Below are 14,998 nucleotides of genomic sequence, written 5' to 3' on the forward strand. Positions count from 1 at the left end.
CCAAGTTTAGGGAAAGCTACATAGAGCTAAGGTTCTTGGCTGTTGTGGCTGTGGTCTGGTAGACTGGGGCCAGTCCCCAGTGGTCCTGTAGTACTGTGGGGAGCAATAAGGCCTTGGATTTTTGTGAGGATAGGGGCTGGGAAGTTCTTCAGGCAGAGGATGGATAGTGTAGGATGTCATGTAGAGAGCGGGGCTGAGGCTGAGCTGGGATGCAGAAGCCAAGTGGTGGCAGTAGATTCCAACAGGTTCCCTGGAGACAACTACCCTGACAGAGGCTGCTAGGGCAGATGAACAGCAGGTACAGGCACTGGAGAGGCAGGAAATGGACACATTTCCCTTGGACAGAGTAATGTGAGTGGTATCCACAGAGCCTTACTGTGATTTTATCCTTTCTTTCTGCCTTACTTGCCTGGGGTCTGTACTGGAAACCCTACCCTACAAATATGCCCTCTAGGCAGGGGATGATGGTGACCTCTCAAGGCCTGTGCTTGGGGTAGAGTTGAATCAGGCCAGAGGTCATTAGAACTGGAGGGATGAGACAGAGAATTGCTTCTAAGGCCATGTGTGGTGACATGTTTATCATTGGGCATCACGGCAGGAGCCAAATAGAATTCCTATGATGGAGAAAAGTCATTAGTGGCATATAGAGAGGTGGGCAGTATCCAGGTCCATCCTGGGATCTGTCTGAGGGTTGCAGGCCTTCAAGTACAGGAGGCGGAGGTCGGGGGAGGGGGAGCTCCTTGTTATGATCCCTTGCTATTCTCTGTCCAGAAAGGTGTCACTGACCTAGCTCCTTCCCTAGTTCTGGATGTGTTGCCAGGACATTGGGGGGCAGGTATGACTGTCCCAGATTCCTCAGTCCTGGTCCAGGGTAGAGACCTGGATGGATGACCCAGATCACGTTTCTAAGGCTCAGAGGACAGGCAGCAACAGCTTCCACGGTGGGAGCAGCAAGCAAGCAAGAAAGGGATGCCTGTGTGTGCTGCACTTGAGAGTAGAGATTCACACAGCAGGGTGGCTTTCAGTCAGGCTTGGGGAAGAACTTCCTGCTGTTAAGAACCAAAATGTTATGGAAGGGGGTTTGGGTTCCCCCCACACACCTTCAACAGGTAGCATGTCAAAAGTACAAGAATCCACCACCTGGGCCAACCTCCACACTTGGGCTGAAATGCCTGTGGTCCAGGGCTTTGGGGGTAGCTCTGTAACCTCTCAGACTGAGCTCTCCTTCTGGCTTGGGGCCCATCTGGACTCTGGGTCGCCGAAAGGGCCTGATCAGATCTACTTTCAGCCAGGGTTCAGATGGGGACAGTTGGGGGCAGCAGTGGAGAAAAGCTGGAATCTAGGCCCCGCTGCCATCTTGCTGTGTGGTCAGCTGCACCCACACAGCTTCCTTTGAGCATCTACAAAGCTGACCCGAGGCCGCAGCAGAGAATGGAAGATGAAACACACAGGTGCCTCAGAGCAGAGCGGAAGCTGGGGAGGGAGGTGAGGAGAGGACTTGTCCCTCGGCTGCACGTGGGGTGCCCACGATACTCCTAACACACGTGGCACTTGACTAGAGAGGTAGGCAGGCAGAGGCGGGCCCATATGGCAGTCTGGGCAACTTACAGAGGCTAGCTCTGCCCTCTTTCCATGCCAAGCCCAGCTGGCTGACTGGGTCTCTGGGCCCACACAGGTACCTTCTCTGCTTCCCACAGCCTGGAACTGGAGAGTCTGGCCCTGGTGACCCTCAGCTGGGTAAGGCGGCAGCCACTCCTCCCCTGCCCCTAGGAGGCTAAGCTAATTGGTGGCGCAGCCAGAGATCCTGGCATCTCTGGCTCTCGGGCTGGCGATCTCCCAGGTGGTGGCCAGCAGTGGCCAGTCTGGCGCCCTGTAGACCCAACAGGGTGTCTGGGAAACTGCCAGGCTGCCAGCCTCGTTTCCCCGACCCTGCCTCAGGTGCTGTCCTTTAAGGTCTTCCCAGCAGCCATCAGGCAGGTACCATAGCTCAGAGCTCAGTGTCCTGTTCTAAAGAGTGGCCACATGGCCAACAATGTGGACAGGCCAGCGGCGGCATGCTGGCACAGCACACAGGGCTTTCTTGGAATGTGTGCATGCTGATGCCATTTGTTAGTCTGTGCTGGCCTTCTGTGTCTGGTCTGTTGTCTGTGGCATGAGACTGTCCCTTTGCCACTCCTAACCTTGAGAGAGAGAGAGAGAGAGAGAGAGAGAGAGAGAGAGAGAGAGAGAGAGAGAACCAGGACTCCATGGCTCCTGACCTGAAGGGTGGGCATGGAGGGAGATAGCCATGGGCATGTCTGGCACACAAGCGTGATCTTTGCAAACCTCAAAGGATGGTGCAGAATCTGGAGTACTGTTCAGAGCAAGGGGCCTTGGAGGGGGGAACCCACATTTCCTTTGCTGTCCTCTTTGTACCCTAGCTCCTTCCCGGTAGGATCTGTAGTCTTCTCTAATGGGGCTAATATATGTTTGTCCTGAGCTATAGCCAGGGACGTATAGTGCTATGTGTGCAGGGTAACAGGCTGGTACTTGATCATGGTAGTCTCTGTTCCCTGGAGTTGATACTATGGCTGCCCTCTGGGGACCTGTTCTGATGGGACAGGGTCTCAAGGCTCGGAGGCTTTCCTGAGGGCAAAGATTCTGCAATTGGAGGACCTTTCCTTGCCCTCTATCTACTCTGTGTTCTTTCTCTCGCTGTGGAAAAAGAGGGCCCTCAAGTAGAGCCGTGGGCCTCAAATCCTGGCATCCATGGGCCAGGAACCTTGTAGCTCGGCTTGCACTGGCATCTCAGAGTGAGCTAACAAGCATAGGGGATGGAGAGGAGTTCACAAAGCTCAGAGCAGCGCTGCAGCTCCTGGGCTAGCCCATAACCTGTCGGGGTTCTCTGGAGTAATTCTTTCTCAGGGGCAGAGGGTCCCTGAGGGAGATGCAGATGCTGCGGGTCCTGTCTCCCTGGGCCTGACTCACTGGGTTGTTGAGAAGAGGGGGAAGGAAGTAAAGGGAATTAAGTGAGGGCTTAGACTCCTGACAGCTGAAGCTGCTGTTGGCTGCCAGCGTGTATTCCGATCAGGCACTGAGTTCTGCAGCCCTGTGCCGTCTTGGGGGACCATCCTCTCTTTAGAGACAAGGAAACCGAGACAAGGGGGTGAAAGTAACTGTGCTCCTGCAGGTAGGATGCAGCTGAGGTACTGTGGGAACCCAGGTATCTGGCTAATCTTCTTGTTCTTAGTATGTATGTGCAGTCAGGGCTGTGTGTTGGTTAGGGCTGTGCACAGGGCAGCTCTCCAATGCCACCAGGGAAGGCAACCAGACAAAGAAAACCCACCGCAGGTGTAGCTAGGCAGGCCCAGTCCTGTCTATGGATTTTATAGTCTTCACTGGCACTCTGGAAGTGGCCTGGAAAAGGCCTCAGGCCATTGTTCTGGCTAGGAATGGAAGCTACAGCCTAAAGGCTTCCTGGGTGCACAGAGAGGACACTTGGCTGACCTCCCAAAGCCTTCCACTAGCCTTGGAAAGGGTGAAGCCTTCCTGGCCTTGGGTTCAAGAGACCACTCCCACCTGGGACTCTTGTTAGCCCAAATCCTGGGATGCTTCTGGGACAGGAACAGGACTGAGTTCCAAAAAGGTGCCCCCTGGCGCTTCCTGCAGGGCAAGCTCAGCCCCAGGGCCAGAGGGTGAAGGATGGAAGCTGGTAACTTTCTGTTCGGAGAACTGCCTGGCAGGCCCCAGGGGAGGAGGGGGTATTTGCTGGAATCCTTCAGATCCCCGTGCGCCCAGAGCATAGCCTAGTACTTTGCTTAACTGAAATGGGGCCAGCGGAAGGCCTGGAGGCAGCAGGAGGGGCCAGGGTCAGCGCGCAGAGGGAAGTTTCCAGCAGCTGGCCAGCTCCCTGCAGGGAGGGCTGTGCTAGTCCGGGACTTGGAGCCGCAGATTCCCTGGCGGCCTGTCCTGGAGGATGCAGCCGCGCGGCCGCGCGGGATGGAGCCATCCCAAGGTCACCAGCTCCGAAGAGCCCTGGGCTGTGAGGCTGGGGTACTCCGGGACGGCCCCTCGCGCGTCCCCGCGCCAGGGCCTCGGGCTCGCGCGGGCTCGCGGCCGGGCAAGCTGGCGGGCGGGGCGGCCGGGCCCCGGGCCAGCTCCCGCCTCCCTCCCGCCGCTCCCGCGGCCCGCGCTCCCGCGGGCCGCGCTCCGCGTCTCTAGCGCGCGGCGGGCGGTGCAGAGCGCGGCCATGGGCGCCGGGGCGGCGGGTCCTGGCGGCGGGGCGATCGCGCGGCGGGCGCAGGTGCGGGCCGGGCCGGGCCGGGCGGGCGCGGGGCCCGCGCGCCGCCGCTGACGCTGTCTCCCGTCCCGCCGCCCGCAGACCCTCCTCCTCCGCCCCCCCGCAGCTCGGGCCCTGGTCGTGGCGCGGCTGCCGCACGGTGCCCCTCGATGCCCTCCGGACGCGCTGCCTGTGTGACCGGCTCTCCACCTTCGCCATCTTAGCCCAGCTCAGCGCCGACGCGGTGAGACCCGGGCGCCGGGGGGCTCGGGGCGCGGGACGCGGGCGGGGACGTGAGCGCGGGCGGGCGGGAGGCGCAGGGCCAGGCCCGGCCCCCCAGGGGTCTCAGCGCCTGGCAGCCACAGTGTCCCGTTGAAGTCCTGGAGATGGTGAGTGGGAGCCTGGTGGGTGGCAGTGTGGAGTTTAGAGACCCTCAGGAAGTGACTGTCAGGTGGGTCCTGTCTCCACTCTCCTTGGAGGCCTAGGGCCTTGGAGACCTTAGAACTGGGGCTGGGAGGCGGGCCTCGTGGACCCCTTCGCTGAGCTTGCCAGAGAACGGAGAAGAGGAGCTCCTTCGCACAGCGCTTCTGCCTGCCCCCGCCCCAGTGGAGCCTGGGCTGCGGAGGTGGCTGTGTCCCCAGGCAGGGTTCTGGGGGTGGCTGAGGATGCTGGGCCTGGCCCAAGTCCCTAGACAGGCCCCATGGTCTCAGGGGCCTCCTTTTTTTGTTCCTGTGATTCTTGTGGGGGCTGCTGGTTTCTATGGTGACAGCATCTCAGGCCAGCTTGCTGCCTGGGGCTCTGGGTGCTGGCCCAGCCCTCTAGACTGGTGGGCTTTCCGGTCCCTACAGCCCCAAGAAGGCCAGGAGAGTGGGGGTAGGAGCTGGAGCTGCAGAGTTCTTGGGCCAGAATGGCCCAGGAAGAGAAAGAGCCAGGGTCTGACTGAGCCCTGGCCCCAGCCCAGCCCAGCCCAGCCCTCTGTGGAAGGGGCCCCCCAGGGTTGGAATGGACGACTCTGGGGGAGAGGACTTGGATCTCCTGGATGTGGGCAGACAGATCTTGGCCCTCTGAGAACCCAAACTCCATGTAGATGCTTGGACACACTCTCATTCTCTGAAAGTGAGAAGGGCATACTATGTCAGTTGGGGGTCTCATGGCCGGCCAGAACCTCAGTAGTTTCTACCAAACTCCTCTTTGATAGTCATAGAATCTGTGGCCAAGAAGGGCCAGTCCCAGGTCCCATGGTGAGTCTGGGTCCCGTGTGCCTTCTAACTGGGCAGATCCTTCAGTGGGACTGCCTATATTGGAAGGTCTGTGGGCAAGACAAGGGCAATGACTAGGGCCACCCTAGAAACTCCGTGCAAGAGGTGGCTTCTATATAGACAGCCATTGCATGTTTATTCCAGGACTTCTAGAGGCTGACTTGGGCAGTGTTAGTCCAGCCTGGGCTCCTATGTTGCTGTGCCTTAGGACATGGAAGTAAGACCAGAACAGGGAGAATCGCAGACGCCATGTTCCTGCTTCCCTTGTTCCAGCCCAGGATTGGGCTGTAGGAGATCGGAGTTGAAGACTGGAAAAAATGGGCTTGCTTCTTAACACATAGCGCTATCCTGGATTGGCCTTCTGTCTGTTAGAGTCTCAGTTTCCCTTGTAAAAGGAAGGGGAGGTCCTTTGTCCTTAGAGAGGAGCACTGTTGTGAGCTGGACCCCTGGAGCAGCCATAGCTGGTGTGACGCTCCTGATGCTGGGAGTGAGCAGAGGGCTTGGATGTGGAGCCTTCATAGGTAGAGCTGACCATGATAAGTGCCTGGGACAGGGAGAATGAGGCCACCCTGAGGGGGAGGAGCAGATGGACTGCCCCAGCTCTGCTTTGTGTGGCAGGAATCCATGGATGCTCGGGGGGGGGAGGGGGGCTTCTGCCTATCAGGTCAGTGGTCACAAAACAGTACCTCTGCAGGGTGTCATTTCAGAGCTCCCTGTCTCTGTGGCAAGACAAGGCAGCAGAAGCTGAGTTGCGAGCCAGGTGGCACCTCCTGGAGCCTTTTCCCTTACTTGTGTGATGTGATAGCAACCCGCCTTCCTAACAACTGCAGGAGTCCCTTGAAAGCAGCCTGTGTTCAGCGTGGGGTGGGGCTTGAGCAGGGAGTGAGGGTGGGTGGACGACTGCCGTGGGTGTGGCTTCTGTTTATCTCCCACCAGAACTCCTTTCTACCTAACCCTCCTATCTCACCCATATCGGCTTCCCTAGGGGTGAGACCCCACTTAATATGCTGGAAGAGAGAGACCAGAAAGTGTTCCTGTTAAGATCTTCCTGACCTCTAGCTGGCTTACTTGGCCCAAGCTGACATTTGAATGCCCGGGGCTGGGAGCTTAGGCAGAACCTGATGGCGTCTTCAGGAAGACTGGGGTCCCTTGGAAGCAGGCAGCAGCCTCCTTCCCCCAAAGCAGCATCTAGAAGGAGTTTGTAAAAAGCAGGTTTGGAGTGAGGTCCTTGGGGTGCACAGGAGTTCACTAGCCTAGCTTGGGGTAAGGGGTGACAGCTATTCCATTTAGGTGAGAAAGGCACAGAGCTGCCAGGGCTATGCGGGATGTGAGAGAGCCATGGGGCATGGGACAGGAGAGAAAGTAGACAGGGTGAGAGAGAGGGCTTAGCTTCATACCAAGGGAAGGGACGACAGGAAAGACAGGGCAGAGACCAGCAGGGGAGATGAGACCCTGGCAGGAATAAACAAGCAAAGAAGCAAAGGATAACCTTTGCAGAGAGAGACAGGTATTCCTGTCCCTGGCTGACAGGGAGACCATCTGAACCAGATAGTTGAAAGTTGCCTCATCCTGGGCAGAGACAATGTACCAGACACAGTGGCTCAGGGAACTCTTATTTAAAGGACATGAGGTGGAGGTAGAGTGCATGTCACCCAAAGCTAGGGTTGCAAACTGGTCAAGGCATGCTATGAGGGAGACAGACCTAGGAGCGAGGAGCTGGCTGGGAGCCAGGGTGTGGGCGCAGATGCTGCTGGGCTGCGGCTGCGGGAGGTGAGTAACTGCTCTGAGTCACACCTGTGAGTGGGATGCACCACCTGCCTGAGCTTTGTGGATGGACTAGGCAGTGTGTTTATGGTGCCCGACACAGCCTGGCCATAGTAAACAGAATGTGAGGCCAGCTGTTGGTGTCGTCGCTCCTAGGACATGCCTCAGACTTAGCCGATAGGGAACCAGGCCTTAGTCCTGTGTGTAAGTAAGCAGGATTTTCATCAGCATGTAACCTGCCTCAGGGCTCATTATGTCACTAGGATCAGGGTTCAGCGTGTGACCAGGATGAGGGCAGGTGTGTGAGTAGGGTCAGGCCCAGATGTGGAAGGGTCGGGTAGCAGAGTGTAACCAGGGCTACACTCAGAGTATGATCAGGTACAGGGTTCAAAGCATAACTTTGAACAGGGTTCAAAGGATTGGTCAGGGCTCAGAGTCTAACCAGGATTAGGGCTTAGTATGTGAATAGGAGCAGGGTTCAGAGTGTAACTAGGATCAGGGCTCAGTTTGTGGCCAGGATTGTGGCACAGCCTGTGACCTGAATCAGAGCTTAGTGTGTATGTACATGGTCAGAGTTCAACCTGTGACCAGGGTCAGGACTCAATATGTGACTGTGTCCAGAGCTCAACCTATGACAAGGATCAAGGCTCAATGTTTAGCTGGTATCAGTATGCGCGCCAGATGAAGAAGCAGAGTGGAAATATGACTGGGATCAAGACTAAGTATGTGTTATTGGTGAGGGGTGATGGGGGAATATGTGACAGAGTTTAGATCTAAGTCTCTGAGGTGGGGTAGTTTATAGGTACTTTGGAGCTGTAGATAACAGTGAGGCAGGAGCAGGAGGAAGATGGCATTGCAGGGCAGAAGCTACTCTTGAGGAGGTGAGGTGTATAGGCCATGTGAAGACTCAGAATAGGGGGTTTACAGAATACAAAGTGACAGCAACGGTGTAAAGCGCAACCGAGACATGCCATTGGTGAGTTATTCAGAGTGCCTGAGAGAAAGCGACAGGCAGCGAACCTGAGGCTGGTTCAGACCGTTTGGAACATTAAGGGATGTTCTTAGGGTCCCTAGGAGGTGGTGACCTCTCAGCTATGAGAAGAGCCAGGCACAGAAGGACAGAAGGACAGTGATGGGTGATGGGAACAGCCTGTGCAAAGGCCCTTCGGGCATGCTGAGCTTGATACTGAAGCTGATGTCCCACAGTGAGCCAGCCTGGTCCTGACTTCTCTGTAGGATTTAGGGTCCGTTTCTTGTCCTTGGGCTTCCCAGTCTGACCCTCCTTATAAGGCCTGGCATTCTCTTGGCACCCCTGCTTCACAGATTGCTGCTACCCCTTGCGCCATAGAATACAGAGCTGAGGCTTTCATGAGTGCCAGTTGGGAGTAGCAAGCAGGCTAGGGATGTCTGGTGGCTGCCAGGCCTAATGAGGGCAGACAAGGCAGATGGCCATAGAGGTCGAGAGTGGAGTCAGTCGTGGCATGGGCGTGAGCCACTTGCTCAGTTGACTGTGACCTTCCCAGAGCTTTGGAATATTTGCTGGCCACAGCCCCTGCCTGTCCCTGTCACCCGGTCTCCCCTCACCTTTGATCCAGGTTCTTCATTGGGAAAGGAAAGGACTGTGTGATCCTAGAAGGCTTGTGCCTGGGGAAAGATGTCCAGCGTTTCAGTGTAGAGGATGCAGTGATGTCTCCACTTGCCATTCACAATTATGGCTAGAGACTTTTGAGGTTTCAGACACAGGGCTGGTCACTCTGGTCTCCTACAAGGCCCAGGAGGGGGGGCGCTAGGGTAATTAGAGGCTCTTGCTACTTCATTCAGCAGGAGTTCAGCCTCTTTCCAGAGTAGGTTTGGCTGGAGCTTAGGTGCCTGGCAGGCCTGAAGAGCAGGCTTGGTGTTAGGGCCAGAGCAGGAGTCTTCCTGCTTGTGCCAGGTGTGTGTGTGTGTGTGTGTGTGTGTGTGTGTGTGTGTGTGTGTGTACACAGCAGGGCTAGCTTCTGCTGTTTCTGGGTTTTGTTGGGCATATGGTAGAGAATGGTGGGGCCTATGGGCCCTGCCCCTGCAGAGATAAGCCAGATCAGAAGGGCCAAGGTCCTAGTCATGTGGAGTTGGGAAGTGAGTTTTGGGCAGAGCGAATCACAGGTGCGAAGACTCTGAGAGAGAAACAAGGCATCCCAGTGGCCTTTGCACTGGATTGGGAATAACGAACCAAGCAGGGAGGGGACAATCAAAATACAGAGGTGAATCAAGGTTCCTCACAAGAGCAGGAAGAAGACAAAAAGAGGAGTTTTGGCAAGGCAATGAGAAGTGGAACAGTAGGAAGAATGTTGGGGTGGCTGGCCATGAAGTTAGGGGTGTTGGCTGGCTGCCCGTTTAGATATAGTGGGAGCTGGGAGTGGACATCATCCTGGGGCCCTGGCAGTGTAGAGCCACAGAGCTGACTGTGGGTGCAAGGCTGAGTCTATGCCTCCTCCACCCTCCCGGAGCTGAGAGGCTATCATACGAAAGAGGTGAGGACTATTGCCAGGTGTGGCCTGTGACTGCCATTATACTTGTAAAGGTTTGTCCTCAGCACAGGACAAAAACTGCCCAGCAGAGAAAATCAGAGGATGGGGGTGGAAGGGTACAAGACCCCTGGGGCTACATGGGGCCTGGGCCAGACCTCTGTTTGCTCGCCATGGGTCATATCTCACTCCTTGTCTCCCCTGCTTCCCAGACCATGGATAAGGTGACTGTGCCATCTGTGACGCTCATCGTGGGCTGTGGCGTGTCTTCCCTCACTCTGCTCATGCTGGTCATCATCTACGTGTCTGTGTGGAGGTAGGTGCCCGCTCCAAAATCCAGACACCCAGCCCTTCCTCCCTCCTGTCCTCTCCCTTGTACCATCTACTCTGGACCAGCTGATCCTTCGTCCCATGCTGCCTCTGTTTCCACTCCAGGTTCCTGATTGCTAGGTCACTCGGGGGCCACAGAGGCAGAATGGGGGGACATGTTGAGTATACAGGTCCTTGTTCCTATTGTCACCTGACTACATGCCTTGACAGACACCAACTTTGATTCTAGGCCCCAACTGAGCACATAGAGCAGTTATCCTTTGCTTACTTGGGTTCCCGTGGCTACCCAGTATTCCTGTGTTCTCTCATACCTGGGCCTGCAAACCCCCTTGGGCCAGGATCCCAAGGCTACAAGGATCATCAGGACCCATGTCTACTGCAGACCCTATCTGCCAATGTGTAGGTTATAGGGCGGGACAGCCTGCCTTAACTCTAGGCAAGCGTGTCTATAGGAGACTTGCATTATGTGAATCCTCTATGGCTAAGGCATTAGAAGCCCACTCAGGTCACAGGTGTGTCTGTACACATGTGTATATGTAACCATGGGCATGAGCCAGTAGGATAGCGCTCTCCATGCTGACCAGCATCCAGTCCCACCCAGTCGTTTACATGGACGTACATTCAAGGTCATTATCCACAGAGCTGTTCTAGGACTCCCCATGCCATGGCTGACCCCTGTGACAGGCTATTCCAATTCTCTACCCCATGTGATAGTAGCCAGTAATCGAAACTGATGTGCCAGTCAGTGCCTGCAGGCAGCAGCAAGAGATCGATGTGACTAGGGAGGAGGACAGTTTGTGCAGCCTCTAGCATCAGGTGCCCTCTGTGTTCTTCCCAAAGGCAGAACATCCAGAATGCCTCCCATAGGACTCCCTCTGCACAGCCCCTCAGGATCTCAGAGGCTGGATTCAGCTCTGACCTGGACAGGAGGCAGCTTGGTGTTTAAAGCCCCTCTCTCAGTGAGCATTACTGGCATCACTGTGCCCTGTGAGCTGTAGATAGGAACTGTTCTGATGGCTTCTTAGGGAGTGGGGGACAGATGAATGATGGTAGTGATAATGGTGACCGTGGTAGTGATGATGATAGTGATGTAGGTTGTAATGGTTACGGTAGACATGGTACTGGTGGGGCAGATGATGGTGGTAAGGGTTGGGGTGGTAATGGTGGTAGTGGTGGTGGTGGTGATGGTGATGATGGGGTTAGTAATGACAGTAGACCAATGGTGATGATGGTGATGACAGGCAGTAATTTCAGGGAGGAAGTGGACTCTGGTTCTTAGGCAGGCCACATGACCATGGTCCCTGTTAGATGCTGACCTCAGGCCCTGACTCCTCTCACAGGTACATTCGCTCAGAGCGGTCCGTCATCCTCATCAACTTCTGCCTGTCCATCATCTCTTCTAATGCTCTCATCCTCATCGGGCAGACCCAGACCCGCAACAAGGTAGACAGCCTCCTGCCCTGCCCTGCCCTGCCCTGCCCTGCCCTGCCTTGTATTCTCTGGTACAGTGAAGACAGCTCCTCCAACAGGGGTTCCCCACCCCCCCGGCCAGCCTTGAGCTGGGCATCTCAGTGTGAGGGCTCTCCTAGGACCCCTTCCTCACTCCTACCCTGTGACCTCCATTCCCTGTCTTGCCAAATGTGACTCAGGGGCTAAGCTTTGAGAGGGGGGCTTCATGTGCCACCCTAATGTGTTGGAGACAGAAAGAAGGTCTAGCCCCAGACACTGCTGTGTGCTATGGCAGAAACTCACAGTCACAATGGGCTTGCTGTGACTTGATGTGGGTCTTAGTGTGTGACTCCCCTGACCCCTGGGCCTCAGGTATAGACCTGACTGGAGCTTCTCAGTGGGCTTCTGGGCCCAGTTTGCTGGGAGCTGGGGTGGGGGGAGGATGAGTACCCACCCCAGGCCTTAGGCTTCAGTGGTCCATCTCAGGGTGAAGACCAGATTGCTTCCTGCCTAGGAATGTGGCTGGTATCAGAGTCATTTGGGTGCTAGGTTTTTCCCATCTGTTGCCACATGTACATAGGGGATGGGTGAGAGCCCTCGAGCGCCTGCCCAGTCCCCTTGGCCCCTGCCTGCCCAGGTTGTGTGCACGCTGGTGGCTGCCTTCTTGCACTTCTTCTTCCTGTCCTCGTTCTGCTGGGTGCTCACCGAGGCCTGGCAATCCTACATGGCTGTCACTGGCCGCCTCCGGAGCCGGCTCGTCCGCAAGCGCTTTCTCTGCTTGGGCTGGGGTGAGCAGGGCAGCTGGGATTGGGAGGTGAGGGTGGACTGTGGCTAGGGCTGTTGGGGTATGTGAGGGTGGGCAGTGGGCTGGGGTTAATGACCAGGAGTGAGGGCACCCAGCTAGAGAGAGGGTATACAGTGGGTTGGGATAAGCAGAGCTTCAGGGCATGGGCAGGCTGGGTTACATGACGGGCTATGTCTATTCTTGGCATTTTTGTTCTGGCCCCTGCTTGTTTCTGCCACTTCTAGAGTCAATGTTTGCAGTTCTGGCTTCTCTCTTTGAGCTTCCATTCCTTTATAAGGTTGCCAGAAAGTGCAGCATTCAGATGACAATGACAGTATACTGTACCTTTCATAGTCCTTGGGACACATCCTCTAAAAAGGATACCCTCTTTCTATGAGATTGAGTGGTAACAGGCGGCATCTTGCCCTCTGATCTGCAGTCCGGCACCATCCTACCCCTGTCCACCTCTTTCCTGTAGTAGCCTCATTTGGGGCCTCCCTCATGCAGCTTGTCCCTCAGCCCACATGGAAAGCAGATGGCAGGACTGATCCCCTTCTTCTGCTCCTCTTCTAGGGCTCCCTGCGCTGGTGGTGGCCATCTCCGTGGGATTCACCAAGGCCAAGGGCTACAGCACCATGAACTAGTGAGTTGGGCAGGCTGGGATGGAGGAGCATTCTGCAGACCCGGGAGATGCCTGACTTTGCTGGAATTGTATCAGCCAGGCTTAGGAGGGTGGGCCATTAGGCAGCTCTCTCACTCCTAAGCAATCAGATCCTGTCCAGCCTGGTCAGGGAGATGAGAAGCATGCCTGGGGCCATCAGAGCCTCCTGCTTCCTCAGTACCCACTGATAGCCAATGAGCCCCTGGAGTCGTCCTCTCCATGTGTGAAGTGTTGAGACTAACCCCTGAGCACAGCAGATCCACCACCCTCCCCGTGGGCATTATAAGGGTCAGTCAGTTTCACAGATGAAGCCTCTGGGACCACAACAGCTGACCTAAAGCAGTGTGGACTCCATGCACAGTGTAGGAACCCAGGCTCAGGGTGGAGCTTGAAAGGGGAGTAGAGATCTGCAGGGCTGGCTGGCTCACACTAGTTGGGAGCTGGGTGGCTAAAACCATCAGCGGGTGGGTCAGAGCAAACCTGACTTACTGGGAAGTTCCAGGGAGGTGGGTGGCAGGGCTCTGGGGCCACATCAAAGACACCGATGGAATTCTGAAGAATGAAGATGAGTGTGTTGAGCAGCATTGGCTAGAATGCCCAGCCCAGAACTGGGGACAGGCCTGTGGCATACAGAGTATCCTCTCTGGAAGCGGTTTTCAACCTGTGGGTTTCAGCCCCCATGGGGTCACGTATCAGATATCCCGCATATCAGATATTTATATTACAATTCATCACACTAGCAAAATTACAGTTATGAAGCAGCAAAAAAAAATTTATGATGGGGGTCACTATAACATGAGGAACTGTATTAAAGGGTCTCAGCATCGGGAAGGTTGAGTACACCACTGCTCTAGGGTTTGATCTACTGGTATCATGGTTGGTGTCCAAGGGCTTTGGAGAGCCAGGCAAGTGAGCATAGGGCTAGTGACCTAGGACAGGAACTTCACCCCATGCAGGGTCTGCCAGAGACTCTGAGAGAAGAGCCAGAAGTGGCCCCACTCACAGATGACAGAGGGGAGCCCCAGGGCTTCTGAGGAGGCATACCCTTGCTCTGGGCCGTACTTGCATTTGTAAGTGGAGGTAGTAGTGTCTGCATGAGGACTCTTGAGGATCCAAACAAACAAACAAAAAAAGTGTGTGCAACTTTTCGTATTTCTGTCATGGCTGCCTGGCTCATACACTTCTCCCTGACACACTTCTTGCCTACTCTCTCTTGGGTACGGTGCTGGTTTCTGACAGCTTGTTTCTTCCCCAGTTGCTGGCTTTCCCTGGAGGGGGGACTTCTGTATGCCTTCGTGGGACCGGCGGCTGCAGTCGTGCTGGTACTGACCCACCCCTCCCCTCCCCTGCCTCCCAGGCTGGACCCCTGGCTCCTTACCTGCGCCTTACCTGGCCTGTGGGGATCTGGTCAACAGCAGTGGCAGCTCCCTCATCCTGTCCCAGTCACCCTCTTATCTCCATGAGCATGGCTTGCCTGGGTATTGGGCATTGAATATGTACCTGCCAGGAGGTCTTTGTGAGTTTGGTTGAGTAACAGGGAGGTGGGGACAGATGGACAGATGGATGGCTAAAGCTACAGGGATTGAGTAGACTTGGCTCAGGTCATGCATGTCCACCACAACTGTCAGCACCCAGAGTGCCAAGAGCTGAGGCTGCTTGTTTCCTGGTGTCAGAGGGACCTTGCTTTTTCCTGGTCTTTCAGTTGACATGCCCATTTGGAGAGGAGTTCAGAACTCTAGCTGGGGACTGGCCCAGAGCCAGGACTGGCCTGGCTCAGCATGGGAGTGGATGCTCTCGCTCTAGTCCTCGTCACCCCAGCTTACCCTCTGTGGGGGCGGGGTGGTCGGAGAGCTTGGCTCAAGTCAGTGTGGTAGCCAGGTAGCCCAGGAGTGACTGACCCTGCAGAGTGTGAGATTGGAGTCTGGGGTGAGTGTATAGGTGGGTAGAGACAGTTGGATGGCTGCCAGAATCTCTGCTCCTTATTCCTCA

At 55.9% G+C, this 14,998-nt stretch overlaps 1 protein-coding gene across 9 annotated transcripts in view; it reads left to right on the plus strand.

Moving 5' to 3' along the window:
- The window catches only part of Adgrb1 (adhesion G protein-coupled receptor B1), a 71,160-nt gene that overhangs the window by 41,757 nt on the left and 14,405 nt on the right, over positions 1-14,998 (plus strand). For all 9 annotated transcript variants that reach the window (XM_031345910.1, XM_031345933.1, XM_031345952.1 and 6 more), the window contains 6 exons: positions 4,361-4,502; positions 9,998-10,101; positions 11,456-11,558; positions 12,202-12,352; positions 12,922-12,991; positions 14,265-14,331. In XM_031345910.1, the coding sequence (XP_031201770.1) occupies positions 4,361-4,502; positions 9,998-10,101; positions 11,456-11,558; positions 12,202-12,352; positions 12,922-12,991; positions 14,265-14,331 (637 nt within the window). The remainder of the gene's footprint in view (positions 1-4,360; positions 4,503-9,997; positions 10,102-11,455; positions 11,559-12,201; positions 12,353-12,921; positions 12,992-14,264; positions 14,332-14,998) is intronic.

Source organism: Mastomys coucha, unplaced genomic scaffold, assembly GCF_008632895.1.
Source record: "Mastomys coucha isolate ucsf_1 unplaced genomic scaffold, UCSF_Mcou_1 pScaffold11, whole genome shotgun sequence".
NCBI lineage: Eukaryota > Metazoa > Chordata > Mammalia > Rodentia > Muridae > Mastomys > Mastomys coucha.